The following is a 20,887-nucleotide window of genomic DNA, read 5'->3' as shown; positions in this document are numbered from 1 at the left end:
TGACAGAAATTCTGAAAGTAAGATATACGTATAATATTTTCAGTGAAAAAGTAAGTCATTATTCAAGAACGGCGTTTCTTCCGTTCTCACTTTCTATAAAAATGCTGTATCAGACAAAATATAACAATTTTTTGGAAAATTATAAAAAAGACATTAAATTACTTGACAAAAAATCTAAATGTAAGATATAAATTCAGCGTTATTCTAAACATAATATTTTTAGTTGAAAAATTAATTAATATTTAAGAATGGCGTTTTTTCTGTTCTCACTTTGCCTAAAAATGGTGTTTTTATATAAAATGTAATTTTTTTGAATAATAATTATGAAAAATAATATTAAATCACTTGACAGAAAAATTAAAAATTAAAATTATACTCATCGTTATTTAAACAATAATATTTCCAGTCGAATAAATCATTCTTCAAGAATGGCGTTCTTTCTGTTCTCACTTTTTCTAAAAAAGTTGTTCTTATACTAAATATGATTTTTTAAATAATTATTTTAAAAAATTGAATTATTTGACAGGCAATTTTAAAGGAAAATATAAATTCACGATTTTTCTGTTACTTTTATTAAATCTTGAACTAAATTACTTTTTACCTTTCACTTTTCTTGATGTGAACGTGCAGATGGACACGTAGGCAAATGAAGACAGTGAGTACGTAAAAAAATTATTAAAAGGTTTTTGCTATTAACCGATCTTCTTACCCAAAAAATTATACATATCATATAAATACAAATTTAATTTTCAAAACAACAGTTTAATCTTTAAACGAAAAAAAAATTTTGTTGAGCAAAATAGTTATATTTGCTATCAAGGAGATTCATTTGAAAAAAAACGATATATATTTTTAAAAAATAGTTGAATTTTCAACTACAATAGATTGTTTTCGTAATCAAAAAGTTGTATTGTTAATCTAAAAAAAAAATCTTTAAACCCAATTTTTGAATTTTTAAGCTGCATTTAGTAAATTAAAAAAAAATTTACTTCAAACTAATTAGTTTAATTTTCAAACAAAAAGGACAAGTTTTTTAACAAAATTCATACATTTTAAACTAAATTCTAAAATTTTCAACCAAGAAAGACCGAATATATAAATTTTTAACCAAATAGTTGAGATTTCAATCAAAAAGAGAAATATCCCACCAAATTATTTTTAACGCAAAAAAAATAATTTTTAAGAAAATAATTGAATTTTTAACTAAAGAAACGAATTTTTATCTAGAATGACGAATATTTAACTAAGAAAATGAATTGTTACCCAATTAGTTCAATTATTGACCAAATGGTTGAATTTTTAACCAAAAAATTTCTTTTCGACCTAAAAGGCAGATTTTCAAAAAAAAAGAATAAATTTTCAACCAAATATTTCAACTTTAATCTAAAAGGATCATTTTTTTCTTATAACTAAAAAAGATTAATTTTCACCAGAAATCGTATAGTTTAATTTTCAGTTTAAAAAATTTTAATTTCAAACAAAAGAAAAAGGACTTTCAACAAAAGCGTTAAATTTTGAATAAAAGAAATTAATTTTCAACGAAGATGATGAATCTTCAACTAAAAAAATTAAGTTCCTGAAAGGCAGTTTAACTTTCAATTTATTATTTTAATTTTATACCAAAGTTTTTATTATTTGAGCCGAAAATACGAATATTCTACAACAAGGAATTTTCGACTTGAAAATGTGAATTTTCATTTTTAAAAATTTCAATAGAAGCAGATTAATTTTTTTATCAAAGAATAAGAAATTTCTATAAAAAAATATAAATATTCGAACCAAAGAAGAAAACATTACTGATGAATTGTTTGATTTTCAACCAAAAAGGATGTCTTTTTAACAAAATTGTCCAATTTTTAATGTAATACATAAATTTCTAGCCAAATAGTTGAATTGACAATCAAGAAGATTAATTTTCCGCTAAACCATTGATTTTTGAATCTGACAATATGAATTTCCAATAAAAAAGTTAATTTTAAACCAACCAGTTGAATTTCAAAATCAGTAGTTAAATTTTCTTTTAAAAAATTAATTATTAACAAAGATTTGACCAAATTAGTTTAATTTTCAATTGCAGTTACAAAAATTCATTTTTAATTTTAAAAAAGCGAATTTTTAACATTATTTTATTGGGTTCTATTAATCTAGTTTGCAATAAAGTAAAAAAAATGAAAAAAAGAGTAAAGTTTACGAAGCCAGCGATAAATAAACTGGAATTTTGATCAATTATATACTAAAGAACAATATTTTAAATAAACATTTAAGTTCATTTTTAATTATTTTAAAGTGTTAGGTTAGAATGCTAAACATTTTGATAGAAAATAAATTTAATTTTCTATTTTACATTTTTTCATTTGAAATTAAATACTAATTGTTATTAACAAACTTTATTTTCTAAAAATAATTTATCAAGCTTCCACGTTTATTTAATTAACCAATTTTATATTTGACGTGTATGTTCGTTTCCTAAGTTTATAAACTTTTAGTAAAATTACATTTGGGAGGGAAAAATTACAAATGTTTAAAAAAACTAAATTTATTTATTGTTATGAACAAAATTATGGTAAAGAAACGGTTTCTGTTATTGAAGACGAATATTTTTCAGATTAGACCTACGACAATAATTTTACCAGTACTTCTTGTAGCATTCCCTTTTTCTTTATTGTTTAAGGGTTAACTACACTGAACCAGTTTTAAGTCATTTTTACTCAACTTGTAACCACTATCAGCTATCCAACATCCTCAGGGCATTCACAAAGAAAAGCAATAAATCGTGCAGAAGGAGGATTTTAACCTCTTCAGCAGGTAATAAAATATAAATCAAATATTAATTTAAAATATAAATTTAAAAATTAAAATTAAAAATGCAATTTATCAATAAAACTTAAAAATAAAAATTTACACTCTAAAATGGAACTGTGAAATTTTTAATTAAAAAATAATTTGTTAACCAAAAAAAATTAACAAAATAGTTAAATCTTAAACAAAACGAATAAATTTTTGATTAAAAAATAGTTTCTCAACAACAATGTAATGACTGATTTTTCCGCCCTAAAATATTTTAATTTTTAATGACAAAACTATTAAATTAAACCCAAATAATTAAAAACATAACGTTCAAATATCAATTGAAAATAAAGCCTTAAAATCTACATTAAATATAAAACTTTAAAATATAAATAAAAAATTTAATTTATAAATGTAACTCAAAAAGATCAATAAAATGGAAGTCCAAATTTCAGGTAGAAAAATCATTTCCCAACATAAAAAAATAGTTAAATCCTAAACCTTTGATAAAAAAATAAATTCTAAACCAAAAATGTAATAATTAAAATAATTTCTTAACTTTGGATAAAAAAATGTTTTCTTAGCAAGAATGTAATAATTGTGTTTTCCCTCTAAAATATTTTAATTTTTAATAACAAAATTATTAAATTAAACCAAATAATTAAAAATTTAACGTTCAAATATAAGTTAAAAATATAACTTATAAATGTAACTTAAAAAGGTCAATTTATTCTCTAAAATGGAAGTTCAATTTTCTGTTAGAAAAATAATTTTTTAACCTAAAAAGAAATGTCAACAAAATATTAAATGTTAAACTAAACTGATAAATCTTTGATTAAGAAATCAATTTTTAACCAAAAATGTAAACTGATAAATATTTTATTAAAAAATTATTAAATAAACCAGAAAATTAAAAATATAACTCATAAGTGTAACTTGAGATAAATTTATATTTTAAAATGTAACAGTTGTTAAAAAAAACAATTTTCTAATCTAAAAAAAAAATTCAAGAAAATAGTTATATTTTGAACAGAACTAATAAATCTTTTATCAGAGATGAATGCTCCATGAAAAATATAATCATTAATTTTTCCACAGAAAGATATATTAATTTTGAATAAATAAAATTATCAAATTGAACCAAAAAAAAGGAAATGTCCACACAAGAGTTAATTTTTTAACCAAGAAAGATTGTTCAATCAATAAAGAAATAAATGTCATCCAAAGTGTTGAGTTTTCAAGTAATTAAAAAGAGTTTTAAAAAAAGTTGAATTTGAAACACAAAAATATGCATTTTGTACGAAAATGATTAAATTTTTAGCTGCAACAAAAATGTTTTAACAAAATGAGTGAATTTTCACCTGAAAAAGAACAATTTTATATTAAAAATGGAGCAGCTAGATCTTTTATACAAAAAAACCTAATTTTACTTAATTTTTAACCAAAGAAATGAACTTTTAACTACGTTTATGCATCTTTAATAATAAAAAAAATTGTAATCAAACAGTTGACATTTTAACCCAGAAGATGAATTTTCTGCAAAAAAAATAATAAAATTTTTCACAAACTAGATGAATTTTTAACTAAAAATGATCAATTTTTAACAAAAAATAAAATTGTTTAATACAAAGTTAGATAAATATGTTATTAATAAAATATAATAAATTTTCAACAAAACAGTTACATTTTTAACAAAAACATTAATTTTAATCCAAAAAATTATATAACTATAAAAAGAAGTTTTCAACGAAAAATCGAATAATTACATTTTTAGTTAAAAAATATAATTTCCAATAAAAAAGTTGTTATTCCAAAAAATTATTTTTCTACTAGAAAAGAATAATTAAAAAAAAAGTATAAATCTTTTATAAAAAATGTTTATTTCCCGTAAAATAAAGAGAAATTTTCAACAAAATCGAAGAATTTTTAACTAAATAATAGAAATTTACGAAAAAAAAGAATAGTTTAATTTTGAATTAGAGTAATACGTTTTTAAGCAAATAAAAAAAATTTGCGATAAAATAGTTCAATTTTTAATCAAATCAATTAATTTTCTATCAAAAAAATTGAATGCTTATAAGAAAAATCGACAAAAAATTTAGGTAAATTTTTCATTAAAAAATGAACGTCCAATAAAAAAACTAATTTTCAACATCAATAACTAAATGAATTTTCGGCTAAAAAGATTATTTTTCTCCCGAAAAAGAAGGATTTTTACAAATTACAGGAATTTCTGAACAATAAGAAAAGAACGACCTATTTTGTTTGAAAGTTTAACAATTTCGATAAACAGTAATTTTATTTTTGTTAAAGAATAATCTGATGAGACGATTTTTTACCAAAAGAGGTGAATTTTCAACTATCAAAGATTAATTTTAAAAAAATTGAATATTTAAATTTTTTGTTGAAAAATAAATTAATTTTCAATCAAAACCTTTTGTACTCAAATAGCCTCTTTTCCAGCCCGCCTTATTTATACCGAGAAAATTCAGCTATTTTTACTTAAATTTTGAAATAAATAGTCCCTTTATCAGCTTCCATTATTTGTAACGAAAAAATCCCGCTGTTTATACCGAAATTTCTGTACAAATAGTCCCTTTTCCAACTCTGCTCATTTTTACCGAAATAGCCCCTTTTTAAGTTCACCTTATTAGTACCGAAAAAATCCAGCTATTGGACAGATGTCTGAACAAGCAGTCTCTTTCCTAGCTCTCCTTATTTTTACTGAAATAGCCCCTTTTCCAGCTTGCATTATTTGTAAGAAAAAAATTCAGCTGTTTGTGAAGAAATTTCTGCACAAATAGCTCCATTTCAAGCTCCCCTTATTTATATCAAAAAGATCCAGCTATTTGGACTTAATTTTAGTATAAATAGCTTCTTTACCAGCTGTCCTTATTTGTAAAAAAAAAAAACCAGCGCTTTGTGCCAAAATTTCTGATAAAACAGCCCCTTTTTCAGCTTCACTTGTTTTGAACGAAATAGCCCCTTTTCCAGGGCCTCTAATTTGTATCCAAAAACTCCAGCTATTTGTGACGAAATATCTGTACAAATGGCTCCTTTCCCAGCTATTCTTATTTTTCCCGAAAATATCCACCTCTTTGTCTTAAATTACAGTATAAATAGTCCCTTTAACAGCTGCCTTTATTTGTACCGGAAAAATCCAGCGGTTTGTACCAAGTTTTCTGTGCAAATAACTACTTTCGCAGCTCCCCTTATTTATAACTAAATAGCCCCTTTTCCCAATCGCCTTATTTGTACGGAAAAATCCAGCGATTTGTATCGAAATTTCTATACCAATAGCCACTTTTCTAGCTCCGCTTATTTTTACTGAAAGAGTCCCTTTTCAAGTTCCTCTTATTTGTTCAGAAAACATCCAGCTATTTATATCAATGTTTTGGTGCGATGAGCCCCTTTCCCAGCTCCCCTTATTTGCAACCTGGAAAAGGGTCATTTCAGTAAATAGCCCCTTTTCCAGCTTGCCTTATTCGTACCGAAAAAATCCAGCTATTTGTTACATTTCCTTTAAATAGTCCCTTTTCCAGCTCGCCTTATTTGTACTGAAAAGATCCAGCTATTTGTACCAAATTTTTTATAACAATAACCCCTTTCACCGCTTCCCTTATTTTTACTGAAATAGCCCCTTTTCCAGGTCGCCTGATTTTTACCGAACAATTACAGCTGTTTAGACTTAATTTTCGTATAATTTTCGAAAAAATCCAACGATTTGTACCAACATTTCTGTAAAAATAGCCCCTTTTCCAGCTTCTCTTATTCTTATCCAGAGTACCTTTTTCAGCTTTCCTTATTTTGTACTGAAATAGCCCCTTTTTCAGCTTCCCTTATTTGTACTGAAATAGCCCCTTTTCCAGCTTCTTTTGTTTGTACCGAAAAAATACAGCTATTGGTACATAAATTTCTGTACAAATAGCCTCGGCCTATTTAAAAAGGGAGAATAGCGCGGTTCAGAGGAAAGAGTTTAAGGTCTGAAAATATTTCCCGATATCGTTGATAAAACTACCATGTTTGAAAAGTGATTCTCTTTCGCTCGTGGACTTCAGAAACTTGGAATTGAAATTTCTAACTATTAATGAATGATGTAAACATGAACTAAAGTTTCTTCTCTACAAATAATTATTTAGGGAAAGAAAAATATATTGGATCGTCCTATTCTGCATGAAACGGAGTGACCCACGTGCTTTTGAGGGGGTGGGTGGGTGGGGGGATTGCTCTCGGCTTATCTGGCGAATTACGCTGCCCAAGTCAGAAACATGAGACACGACACGAGTAGTTCACTGCCAGCTAACTAGTCGTGAACTAGTCGTAAGTCGACGAGTCGGCGAAGAGGCCGAGTCAGCCGGTAGCGCGGCTTTCTCATTCCCGATAAAACCGTCCGGACACCTGCCGCTATCTACAGTTCGCTCTGTTCCGCCGGAGACTTGGTATTGGTTCGGTTTTCAAAGCGTGATAAGCCCCCGAGTAAGAAATTGAGATTTCATCAATTTCGATAAGTGTTTAGTTCGTTCAAAAGGTGATTCTTTGACTTCTTTGAAATAATTTTTTACTTCTTGAAGCGCGATGAGCCTTTAAGTAAAAAATTTAGAGTTCATTATTTTCAAAAAGTGATTGGCTTGTTCCTGAGGTTGTTCTTTGACTTTTTAAAATAATTTTCTAGTTTTACTTAGTGCGTTATAATGCAGAAGGAAACAGACTGGAAAATGATCTTCAATTGGTCCTTCTTCGTGGTCCTCTCGGTGCTCTTGAGGACGTCTCAAGCTCTCCTCACTGCTCCCTTACCAGGTACGAGAATCAACTTTGTGATAGTGATTTTGAGCAAATACATGTTTTCTGTAAAAAGTGTGAGAAAACAAAAATTTTATTGTCTTTCAGAATTTTTTTTTTAATTATGAAGACATCTTGGAACCAATGCGTAAGATATCGTGCGATTTTTTCTGAACCCCCTTCAATCCGCTGCTCAAACTCTTATTAAGATTTTATCATTTTATAAACTTACGGAACGAACATGCATATAAATTGTGTTAATTCAATAAACGTGAATCCATAAGTGGAACCAAAAATAGCACAGTGGAAAATGAACTTCAGTGTTCATTTAAACTAGTTTTGTCTAGAAAATTCTATAAATTTTTTTTAAGTCATCTTCTTTGGTTAAAAAAGTGTTTTTTTATTTCGTTGAAAATTAATACCTTCCATTTTTGGTTAAAGTGTATCTTTCTTCATTAAAAATTCACTATTTTGGTAGAAAATTCAACTGTTCAGTTTAAAAAATCATCATTTTAGTGGAAAATTCATTCCTTTTGTGGAAAATTTCACGATTTGTCAGAAATTCTACTACTTGGTTGAAAGTTCATTTCTTTGAATGAAAAATTAACTATTTTTTTTTAATTCGTGTTTTTTGTATAAAAGTTAATTTTTTCTGAAAATTTTATTGTCTTTTTGGTTTCAAATTTATATTTTAGTTGAATATTTTACTATTGTTTTAAAATTTTAGTCAAAATTTAATTATTTGGTGGAAAAGTCTTGTGTTTTGTTCAAAATTCGTCTTAGGTAGAAAATTACATTTCTTCGACAAAAAATCCTCTTTTTGAGTAGAAAATTAATTTGTTTTGATGAAATTCTTTATTTTTATTTTGCTGAAAGTTATTCTTTTTAAATGCAATGCAAAATGTAAAGCAATAATCCTCTTGGATAAAAATTCATTTCTTTGTATGAAAATTCAACTGAATATTTGGTAAAATTTTGATCTTTTGCGCTAAAGACTCATTATTTTAGTAAAAAATTGCACTCTATCTCCAACAATATTTTTTTTATCCTAAATGAATTTTTGAAACTGAATATTGTTATTTTTAATCAAAACTGAACTATTTCGTGGAAAATTAAAGTATTTTGTGAAAAATTTTTATTTGGAGTTGATCATTCTTTTTTTTTTTAAAGAAAATTCAACAATTTTTTTTTAAATTCGCGTTTTTGGTTGAAAATTCATTTCTCTGCTTGAAAATTTAAATACTTGATTGAAAATTCTTTTTTTTAATCAATCAATTTAGTTGAAAATTTAGTTCTTTCTTTGAAAAATTGGCTATTTTTTCTAAAATTCGTCTCTTCAGTGAAAATTAATTTCTTCAGCTGAAATTTTATATTTTTAAGTTAGAATTGAACTTTTTGGTTAAAAAATTCTTCATGATTGAAAATTCGGTTTTTATTTTGAAATTTTGAAATTTAATTTAGGAATTAATTTCTTTTGTTGAAAATTTCACTACTTTGCCAAAAATTCCTTTTTTTTGGTTCCAAAACTATTTTTTTTAATGAAAATTTATATTTTATACTCAACATTCAACTATTTAGTTAAAAATGCATGTATTTTCTAGAAAATTCGTCTTTTTTGGTAAAAATTAATCTTCTTGGTTAAAAATTCATCTTTTTGGTTTGTAAATTTAACTATTTTGTTAAAAATTCATTCCTTTTGGGCAAAAATTATTTTTTTTTTTTGAAAATTAATTTTTCCCTACTGAAAATTTGACTATTACATTTTTCTTTGCAAATCGTCGAAAATTAGTCAATTAAAAAATTAACTATTGCATTAAAAATTTGTTTTTCGTCGTTGGAAGGTAATTTTTCTACATTGAAAATTTATTCATTACATTATTGTTTATAGTGGTTCTTTTTCAGTTACTTAAATTCACTGATATATTAATAAATTTGATTCATGAATTAGAAAAGCATAAATAATTTATAAGAATTCAGTGACTGATTGAAATTAATACAAATTGTACCTGAATAAAAGTTACACATAATCTTTTTAGTTGAAAACCCCACTCTGCTAAAAAATTCATTTTGAAATTTTTTTTCATGATTTATGATTTCAGTTGGAAATTCAGAAAACTATTTTGTTAACAAAATATTCTTGATTGAATAATAATTCTTTTAACTGAATATTTAACAAATCCATTTCTAATTAAAAATTTACTTGTATTTTGTTCAAAATTCGTCTTTTTGTAGAAAGTGCATTAATTAAAAAATTATTTGTTCGGTTAAAAATGTAAGTCTTGTTAAAAATTCATTTTTTCTTGGTTGATAATTAATTAAATTGCGCAAATTGAAGTTTAAGATTTTTTCCTGAGCGTGTGAATATTTTTGCATCATTTATTTAATTCATGTGTTCAATAAAATAACTAGCTTTTGTGAAAAAATAAAATCGTTTGCGGTCAATCGCGCAACCGGCTTTTTCATATCGTAAATGTCGCAGTGAACGATTGCATTAGTGCCATTTCGATTATGACCGACTTTCCAATTATTTCGATCGTTATCTGTGATTTGGAAATTAATATTTTGGACGTCTAGGTTCAATTATCTAATACGATTTAAAAATTAATTAGTTTTTGATCTATTTTAAATGAATCGGAAAAATTTCGCGTCAACTTTTAAATTATCTGACTGGTGACGTCACAGAAGTTCGCAACGTTTATAAACGAAATTATAAATTAATTTTTTTTAATTACTAAAAAATACATTTTTTATTCCAATTTTCCTTATAAAGGATTGGTTTTCGGATATTTTTTCAAATTAATTTTAATTTATGTGGCACAATGGCAAAAAAAATAATACCATTATATTGAATTAAAAAAATGTTTGTGAGAAAAAAATTATAATTTAACCCTGAGGACAGGGTTCGCAGACTTTTTTCAAAATTTATCTGTATTTGATTTCGAGCACAAGCAAACAATTTAATTTCTACCAGAATTTAAAATCTGCCAGAAGACTGCCATCTTAAATTATTTATTAAATTTTAAAAAATTGGTTAAACTTACAGAAATTCGATTTTTTTCAAAACGCTGGTTTGTGACATTAAATAGAAGTAATCTGTGCCCAAATCTAAAAATGAAGCCATTAGAGAGAAAATAGTATTAACTAAATTTAATTTAATAATTTTTTAAACATTTGTTAATTTATTAAAAATTAAATAAATTTTTATAAATTTGATAAATTATTATGAATATCAGTCTCCCGGTTAGGATATTGAGAGCATACTTTTTTTTTGCTACAAATCAAATTTGTTAGTAATTTGTTAAATAAAATTCGAGAACCAAGCTTTAAATTTTTAATGGATAATTAGAATTCTTATAAAAACAAAGTTTTTTAAATTAATTTTTTTAAATAGCAGTCTTGAGGTAGGGATAAAATCCAGAAGCCAGGCCTTCAAAGACGAATTATCATTTTTTAAATTTCAATATATTTTTTTTGAATTTAATTTCTTTTTTTAAATAACAGTCTTTCAGTCGGGTAATTTATTGTGATGCAACTGTTTTTGCTTTTGACCCTAATCAAATATTAATCATTAATATAATAATATCCGAAAACCCGATTTTTATAGAAAAATTAGCATTTCTTTAATTTTAACAAATTTTTACAAATTTAAAACATTTTTAAAAATGTTAGTCTTCTATTTTTTGTTAAAGATTCATTTCTTTGATTGAAAATGTAACTATTTTATTGACAGTTCGTTTTTTCTTTTGTTTAAAAATAATTTTTTTACAGAAAATTAAAATTCTCACTTGAAGATTCATATTTTTGGTTAAAAATTTATTATTATAGTCGAAAATTAATTTCTATGGTTGAACATCTGTTTATCTGAAAACTCATTTTTTTGCAGGCAATTAATAATTTTAGTAGAAAATTTGATTGTTTCTTTTAAAATTTAACTGTTTTGTCAAAAATTCGTTTTTTTTTTGGTTCGAAAATAATTGTTTAACTGAAAACTTATCTTTTTTGGTTCAAATTTAACTATATACTTGAAAACTAATTAATTTTCTGGAAAACTTGTCTTCTGTGGTAAAAAATTAATATTCTTATTTAAAAATTAATCTTTTTGGTTGAAAATTCATTTCTTTGGTTTGAAATTTTATATATTTCATTGACACTGGCCACAAATTGAAACAGGCTCGGCTTCAGAGTAAATTGTCCAAGAATTCCGAGATACCAATTTCGCAGGTGTTAAAAATCGGCTTTCGGTAGAAATTAAAAATTGAATTTTAAATTTATACAAAACAATAATTTTTCCCTTATGTATGGAGACGCTAAATAAGAATAATTAATTTTTGATACAACAAATAGTATTATTCCGAGAAAAATCAAAATTCAATGTGATGATATCGCCATACGAGATACGATTTTTTGCTGAAAAAAAGATCATTCTTTTTCAATAAGCAATAATTATTTCAAGAAATATCAATGCTAGGAGAAAGTAAAAGAATGATTACGACGCTCAAGTCCTAAGATAAAATTTTAACTCCAATTGAAGTAGAGCGAAAAAACATACTGTGCAATCGAAATCACCATTTAAAGATAAGACCAGAAGAACATTTCTGAGATAACACATTGCTGATTTAAGCCCAAAAAAATCGATTAAAAATTGTTATCTAGCTCCTAGGAAATAGGTGTGTCAGTTGACAATCTCAAAGTGACCCTGACCACAAATTGGAACAGGCTCGGCTGCGGATTGCGGCTGCGGATTGCGATATTGAAATTCTGAATGCGGGTGAAAAAGACTTGATTTGAAAAACTTAGCCACTGCAGATTTTTGCCCGCAAAACTTGGCACATTGTTTATAACTTCAATTTTTTTATTTTGAAATTTTAATGAGAGTCTTATTATTTTCTCTGTCATAGAATTTATTTCTTTTCTCGAGAATAACTTTTATACGAAAATTGGTACTTACAAGCATGAAACAGAAAAAGGGTCACGAAGCAGGAGAGCTGGGAGATATAAAAAAAACTTCTCTATGAAGTAAAAAGTGAAACTTTTATGTTTTTATAAGCAAGAATTTTCATGTTGTTCTGGAAAGCAGAAATTAAATTATTCTTATAAAAATACCAAAAAAAGGAATAACTTGTAGGTTATCTGTTTCTGTTGAAAATTAACTTTTTACTGAAAGTTCAAATTTTGCACTAAAAATTCTATTTTATTGTATAAAATCTGTATTTTCGGCTCGAATATTCAACAATTAGGTATAAAAATATAATATTCAGGCTTTAAAAAAATGTATGTATATTATTCAAAATTAGTTTTTTTGTAAAAAAAGTCATTTTTTGTTAAAAATGCAACTATTTGTTAGCCAATTATTTTAGTTGAGGATTTAAGTATTTTCCTAAATATCCTTATTTTTTTTAATTCAACTTTTATTAAATTAAAAGTTTTTGTTAGTTGAAATATCAACTATTAATTTCATTCTTTAAAATTTATTTTTAGATTAAAAATTCAGCAATTGGGTTAAATTTGTTTTTAATTGTTTTTTCAGAAAATGAATCTTTTTGATTGAAAAATTCACTGCGTGGTTGAAAATTCGTTTTTATTTGGTTGAAAATTAAATTTATATAGCTGCAAATTTAACAGTTCCATTTTTAGATGAAAATTAATGTTTTTAATTTTTGGTTGAATTATTTTGTAATAAACAGTACTAAATAAATTCGTCTTTTTAGCATAAAAATTAAATTTTTTGGTAGAAAATTTTATGATTTTCGTAGAAAAATTCAATTTTGTGGTTAAAAAATATTTTTTTCGTTCAAAATTAATTTTTTGGTTAAAAAGTCATTCCTTAGGATTGAAAACTCAACGGTTTCTTCATAATTTGCCTTTTGGGTTTCAAAATTCAACAATTTGTTTAAATAAGAAATTCTCTCCTAACTGAAAAATCTTTTTTATTTGAAAATTCAACTTTTTTGTAAGGACTTCGTCTTTTTGGTTTTGTTAAAAATCAAATTATTTTATTTTGAATTAAACTTTTTTCTTAAATATTCTACTTTTTAAATGAGAAATTCGTTCTTTTGAATTGGAAGTTCAACTGTATTTTTAAAAAATTAGTTTTTTAGAAAACTCGACTATTTATTTGAAAAATGTTCCTTTGATTGAAATTTCAGCTATTTTTTTTAAATTCAGCGCTTTGGTTGATAATACATTTTTGTTGTGAAAATTTATCTTAGTAAAGTCTAAAATAAAACTATGTGTTAAAAAATGTCATTTTTTTGTTGAAAGCTTCAATATTGTGATTTATTTTTGGTATTTATAAAATTATATGAAAGAAGACATATTTAATTTAAAAACAATTTTCAAGCTTTATGAGTAGATATGCAGGGCTGTCTCAAGAGAAGGATTTCTACCCTACCGACATCGTGAACATTCTACAGAAGTAGTGGTTTGTGTCCCTACTAAGTTTTTAGAATATTCTGGATGGCATAAAATCATGTTAGGCAATTGTCAGTAAAGCGTTTTGCGTAAACAACTTCAAGGTTATTTTCTATCTCAATTAGTCGAGTCATGAGAAAAAGAAAGATAATTTATGGCTTCCTTATAGATAATCCATTTGAAGGAAAAAATTCTTTCTCTATTTATTTAATGTGAAAAGTATACATATACACAAATATAACTTGACATAGGGGTACGTGTTTGCGCAAAATTTGTTTCCAAAATCCCGCAATTTAATTTTATGACGTCATCCAGAATATTCTAGAAACTTAGCACGGACACGATCCACTTCATCTATAGCATTTACTAGACGTCGGTAAGGTAGAAATCTTGATCTAGAACCAACGCTGCCTATCGTCTATCCTAGAATGTTTTGGATGATATAAAATAATGTTGCGAAATTGTGAGTAACGAATTTTGCGTAAACAACTTCGAGGTTATTCATTATCTCCATTAGTTTAGTCATGAGAAATACAATGATAATTTATAGCTTTCTTATGGACAACCCATTGAATTCGAATTTTTTTCTTGATTTATTTAATGCGCAAATTATGCATACATACAGTTATAAATTAATATATGGGTTCTTGTTTACGCAAAATTCTTTTCTCACAATTAGTCAATATCATTTTATGACGTCAACCAGAATATTCTAGAAACTTAGCAGGGACACGAACCATTTCTGCTGCGGCATTTTCTCCACGTCGGTAAGGTAGGAATCTCGATCCTTCTTCTGGATTTACTATTTTTTCGAGATGTCCCGCTGTGATTGTGGAGTATCGATATTCTGAAAGCATAGTTACAAAAAAAAAAGAAAAAATTTGAAACATGGTGTGAATGTAATCTGGGTAAAAATCTCCCTCCTTTTCTCTCTTTGTTCGTCCTCACCTTTCCTCGAATCTCTAGAATCTCATCTTCACATAAGGACACTTCAGAGACCGATCGATTGTACAATGTTCCAAGTACGTCTAATCGTCACTCTGAGGATTCATTCACGACTTTTGTCTTAATCCATTGTCCACCCACACGAATGCGATGCGTGCACATTAGGATGTCCAAAAGTGCCAAAAATTTGTTTAATCCGCGTCAAAATAAATGCATTAAAAAATGTATTTATATAGAGGTTTCACAAGCCCCATGAAGTTTAAAACGTATTTCCCATAAAAAAAGTTTTTGTAAATTTGATCTAGAATCGTCAATATTAGGTGAAACGAGTTGAAACTCAACATTTATCTTCATGATTAGCTTTATACTATAAATAAATAATTAATTTTTAAACGTTATCCCCATAAGTCTGTTTTGTGAGAAAAAAAACCAAAAGTGAAAAATTGTGTTTTGCGAACTTGTAGCGCTAATCATGATTTTTGAAAATTATAAATTGTTTCTATTACATGAAATAATACTTTTTACTGATAATGAGATCATTACATAAATTGTTTAAACAATTTGTTTTATTTTTAGCAATTTTCTTTTAGAATAGAGTTCAAGAGTTGCGGGTTTTTCCGAAATTTTCAACTGATTATCAAATTTTCAGATGAACCGAATCAAAACTGAATGATATATAACACAATTAATTGTTTAAACTATTTATTATTTATAACAATATTCTCTTGAAATAATTCTCGATAGTTGCAGTTTTTTTCTAAAATTTTCTATTTTTGTCCACTTTTCAATTAAAGTGACATGATAATTAATTCAAATTAACAAACATAATTCTTCACACAATTTATTATTATTTTTAATAATATTCACTTTAAATAATATTACCAAATTGCGGTTTTTTCTGAAATTTTCTACTTTTAGTCTCTTTTTCACGAGTGGGGAACTAATTAATGACATTTCACAAAAATAATTGTTTAAACAAATTATTATTGTTTATAACTAGCTTCTCTTATAGAAATCCTATATAGTGTGTTTTTTTAACTTTTAACTTTTAGTTCACTCTTCAATTAAGGTGAGATAATAATTAATTCAAGACTAAAAAATAATTTTTTAAACAATTTATTTAGTTTTCATAATATTCCATTTGAATCATTTTAGAAAATTGCGGATCTTTCTGAAATTCTTAACTTTGGGTTTACTTTTCACTTAGATGAAAGTAATAATGAATGAAATTTAACGAAAATTATTGTTTAATGAAAAATTATTATTGTTTATAACTATCTTCTCTTATAGTAATCCAAGATAGTTCCGTTTTTTGTTCTTGAAAATTTTATCTTTCCATTTAGGGAGAAAGAATATTAAATTCTAGTTAACACAGATAATTATTCAAACATGGTTTTTCTTCAATTTTCCACTTTTTGTCTTTTTTTAACTTAAAGCGAGTCACCTTAGTATTAAACAAATAATAAATAAACATTAGAGATCATAATTTTTTAAACAATCCCTTTCTTTTTTGTGAATATATTTTTCTGAAACATAGGTATTTGAAATATTCTTAAACTTTTTCATATATGCAATTCGTCTTTTTCAGTAGTATTTTTCGGTTTAAGAATTATTTATTTTCATTTGAACATTCAAATTCTTGATTCAAAGTTTAATTAATTTCTTAGAGACTTATTTTTTCTTTTTTGTTGATCATTTGTTTATTTTAATGCAAATTTATCTTCTTGGTTAATATATTATCATCTTTGTTGAAAATTGATCTATTTCGTTCAAAATTTAACTATTTCGTTTAAAAATTAATTTTTCTCCTTTTGAAACTTAATGTTTTCAACTGCAAATATAAATATTCCATTTTTTATTGAAAATTTATCTCGTTAAATAACAATTCTTACTTGTTGGCAGAAAATTAATTTTTTTGTTCAGAATTGATCATTTTATAATAATAAATTTTAACAGTTTGGTTGAAAGTTGAGCTGCTTTTAAAAATTCATTTTTGTCATTGTTGAAGGTTTATTATTTCAGTTGAGAATTAATTTTAATGGTTAAAAACTCGACACTTTTGTTTAGAATTCGCCTTCTTTGTTTGAAAATTTATCTCTTTGATTAAAAATCGCGTTCCTTTGGCCAAAAATGCAACTTTTAACCCAAAAAAGACAACCTTTAACCCAAAAATAATGAACCTTTAACAACATTTTTTAATTTTCCAGCAAATAATCACATTTTAAATAGTTAATTTTCTACAAAAACATTAGAACTTTGAACGCAAAAAGACAATCTTCAAAATAAAAATAATCACTTTTAAAAAAAATTGTTACATTTTATTAGTTTCAAATTTTCTATTTCAAAATTTCTTAGATTTATCTAAGAATTAATCTTTTATGGTTAAAAATTTAATTATTTGATGGAAAATTTAATGATTTGATTTAAAGTTTGTATTTTTTGGTTCAAAATTGGACATATTTCTTAGAAAATCAACTATTCGTTAAAAATAAATTTTTCTGTTAAAAAGTTTGGCTGATCTATTCACTATTACATTTTTAAGTGAAAATTAATCTTTGGTGTTATAAATTTAAATCCTTCCTAAAAAAAAATAATTTTTTTTATTAAACTATCTAGTCAGAAATTTGAAATATTTTAGGCTCCCTATTAAACATTCCTCACGGCGATCCCTTCCGAATTCCCGTAAAACCCTTGGGCTTAATTCCAAATTCTTAAGAGTAAAAGGAACACCCCTGGGATTTTTAGTGTATGCATCATCTAAAAATTTTAAATACCGGATGGTCTACATCTGTAAAATATTGGTCTAAAATAAATATTTTTTAAATATTATTTATTTCGAAATTGTGAAAAAATTGCTCTCAATCTCCGTTGGCATTCGAACCCAGATCTTTCAGATTGCCGATCTGATGCTCTTGTCCGCTAAGCTACGGAGATACGAGTTTAATTGGCTGTTTATTATTTCTTATCAAAAAGTTGCATTTACAAAAGAATAGTTAAATTTTTAAGCAAGAGTGACAATTTTTCTACTAAATAGTCGAATTTTTAACTAAATAGTTGAGTTTTCAAACTTAAAAAAGAAAGAATTTCCAATCCAAAAGGATGAATTTTCTATCAAAAAAGATTAATTTTCAATCTAGAAGATTCATTTTCTATTAAAAATAAGAATTATGAAGAAGATAAATAATTTTTCAATCAAATGGTTGAATTTTTAATCAATACAATAACTTTTTAAAAATAAAAATGGAATATTTAAATTTTCAGTTAAAAAAATTAATTTGCAACCATATAGAAAAAACGAATTTTTAATGAAATATTTAAAGTTTTAACCCGAAAAATAGATGTTTAACCTAGAATCTTCAATAACAAAAAAAAATTTCACTAAAAGTTCATTTTCTACCAAATAGTTAAATTTTTAAGAAAAATAATAAAATTATCAACCGAAAAAGCCTAAAACAGTTGAATATTGAAACAAAAACCGAATATGAATTTATGACAAAAGAAAATAAATTTCAGCCAAATATTAAGCTAAAAAGAATAAATTTCCATCAAAAATGGAATTGATCATTTTTTAGTTGAAAAAATTGATTTTCAGCCAAATGAAAACGATTTTCAATTAAGGAGATGAATCTTTTTCTTATAAATTGAATTTTGAACAGAGTAGTTCCATTTTAAACTAAGCAGTAGAAATTTGAATTGAGAAGATTAATTGTTTACAAAAGAAACGAATTTACAACTTAATTTATAAATTTTGAACTGAATTCTAGAATTTTCAACTAATAAAATGAACTCCTAAGATAGTGGTTCAATTTTCAACAAACTAAAGTTTAATATTCAACCAATAAATGATGAATTATTAATGACAACTCTAATATTTGAATGTTTAACTAAAAGCAATCAATACCCGATAAAAAAATTAATTTCGTACTAAAAAAATCTAAATTTTAAAATCTTTAAACAAATAAGAGAATTTTTAAACAAAGCATAAAATTAAAATAATGTAAAATAAAATAAAAACTTTTAAATATGTGTTTCCTTAACTTCCCAAAAAGAGCATTAACAACAAAACGATCAACATTTTTTTGGCAACTTCAGGTACAAATTAACAAAACATGAAATTTGTCGTAATTTATTGACTTTCACTAACTTTACCTACAAGAAATGAAAAAACAAAAATTTCCAACTTTTGAATCGACTTATCCAGTGGTCAGAGATTTCTCGAAATTAAAAAAAAATTTATTCGTAATACGAGAAGAAACTTTTAAAAGCCATTAGCAATGAATCTAATCAGTTTAATTTTTTCAGTCCACCCAACCTCTTTTATAGTATTGACATAATTTATGAACGAGACCAAGCTACATGGACCAACCGTTCACTTATATCAACCACTAAGAATTATCGTGACTGTGGGCTTAGTTTTATTTCAATCTTGACAAGATGAATTACGGTTCTTAAAATTATAGCAGTTACACCCATTGTTGCAAAACCGGAATTTGTGCAACACTTTGTATTAAAAAATCGAGTTGTATACTTAGTTCTTGGCGACAATCCAATCATGCAATGATGGATCCTTATGCAACTTTTCAATGTTGCATTAAAGACAAATTATAAAAGGTATTCCACAAAAGAATAGAGACTTATCTAACAATTCTTCAAACTAGAAGTGATTCATTTCGTTTTACTGACACATACAAATAAAAACAAACAGAAGCATCGTTTAGCTCATAATTATTTTTTAGAAAGATTTCTTACATTTCGGCAGCTACTAAGGGACTATAATTAAGGGGAGCGACCCATATAACGGCTTAAAAAAATCGACTTTTTTGTTGTTACTTAAATGGAAGCTTGGCATCCTGTACACATACTGTAAAAGTTTCAGATTCACAGGTGCCTTCTTTATCCGCTAGAAGGTGTTCGCACAAGAAAATAAGTGTGCAGTATTCTGGAAACGGCTCCCGTACGAACCGTTTGTGCACACACTCAGAGCGCCAGCCAATCGCGTGCGATCTGTCGCGCTGCTGCGGTGCGAGCTGGTAACGTATCGTTCACCTATCGGACCGCCGCTCGAGAAGCAGAAGTTCGCGACGTTGACAATTTGATGAATTATATAATTTAATTATATATTTTTTTAAAATTATGTTATCCGCAAAATGCACACTTTCAATACCAACTTTTTTGACAATGATAAACACTACACTTTCTGCGTAAACATACCAATGCTGGAAACGTTGCCAACTTCTGCTTCTTGAGTGACGGTCCGATAGGTGAACCATACGTAGGCAGCGAGTACCGCAGCAGCGCGACAAATCGCACGCGATTGGTTGGCGTTCTGCGTGTGTGTGCACCGACGGTTCGTGCGTAAGCCGTTTCCAGCATACTGCTCACGTATTTTCTTGCGCGAAAACCTAAAAGGCCCGCGCGCCTGCCGGCCGGCCGGAGAGTGATGGGGCCGAGGCCACGCCTAATCTGCTCCGAAATCTTTGCAGCCGATGTGTGTTGCTCAAATGGCCGATAGAAAAAAACCCGTAAGAAACCAAAAAATTTTTTTTTTTTTTAAACAATTTTCAAAATGTAAGTAAATCTTTAAAAATGCGTTTTTCTCGGTTTCACTTTTTTCAACATTGCCCAAGATAACTCAAAACGTATTTGACCGATTGAGTTCTCCTTGCATATCCATGTAGTTGAAATTAGTATCTTTTTTATGAAACACTCTAAACTGAAAAAAATAATGTTTAAACTATTATTGATTAAATAATTTCATGCAAATTTTTGGGTAAAAATACATTTTTTTGCAACGGCCGCCATTTTGTCAAAAATTATTTTTTTTCAAACTTTTTTGGTTCACAAAGGAACTATGAAAATAAACTATAAGAAAGTTTCTTGTTTTTTTTCGTATCAGATAAATGTGTGAAAAAATAGTGTGCCGGCAATTTCGCTTCTCCCGGCTGAATATGTCGGATATCCTCCC

At 26.3% G+C, this 20,887-nt stretch overlaps 1 protein-coding gene across 1 annotated transcript in view; it reads left to right on the top strand.

Moving 5' to 3' along the window:
- The first annotated feature begins 7,114 nt into the window (after window positions 1-7,114).
- LOC117178038 overlaps window positions 7,115-20,887 on the top strand; it is an 87,617-nt gene continuing 73,844 nt past the window's right edge. Inside the window, exons 1-2 of the mRNA XM_033369241.1 lie at window positions 7,115-7,315; window positions 7,470-7,584. Coding sequence (XP_033225132.1) covers window positions 7,479-7,584 — 106 coding nt within the window. The 5' untranslated portion in view covers window positions 7,115-7,315; window positions 7,470-7,478. The remainder of the gene's footprint in view (window positions 7,316-7,469; window positions 7,585-20,887) is intronic.

This window comes from Belonocnema kinseyi, chromosome 8 (genome assembly GCF_010883055.1).
Source record: "Belonocnema kinseyi isolate 2016_QV_RU_SX_M_011 chromosome 8, B_treatae_v1, whole genome shotgun sequence".
Classification (NCBI taxonomy): domain Eukaryota; kingdom Metazoa; phylum Arthropoda; class Insecta; order Hymenoptera; family Cynipidae; genus Belonocnema; species Belonocnema kinseyi.
This window is presented reverse-complemented; position numbering and strand designations above follow the sequence as displayed.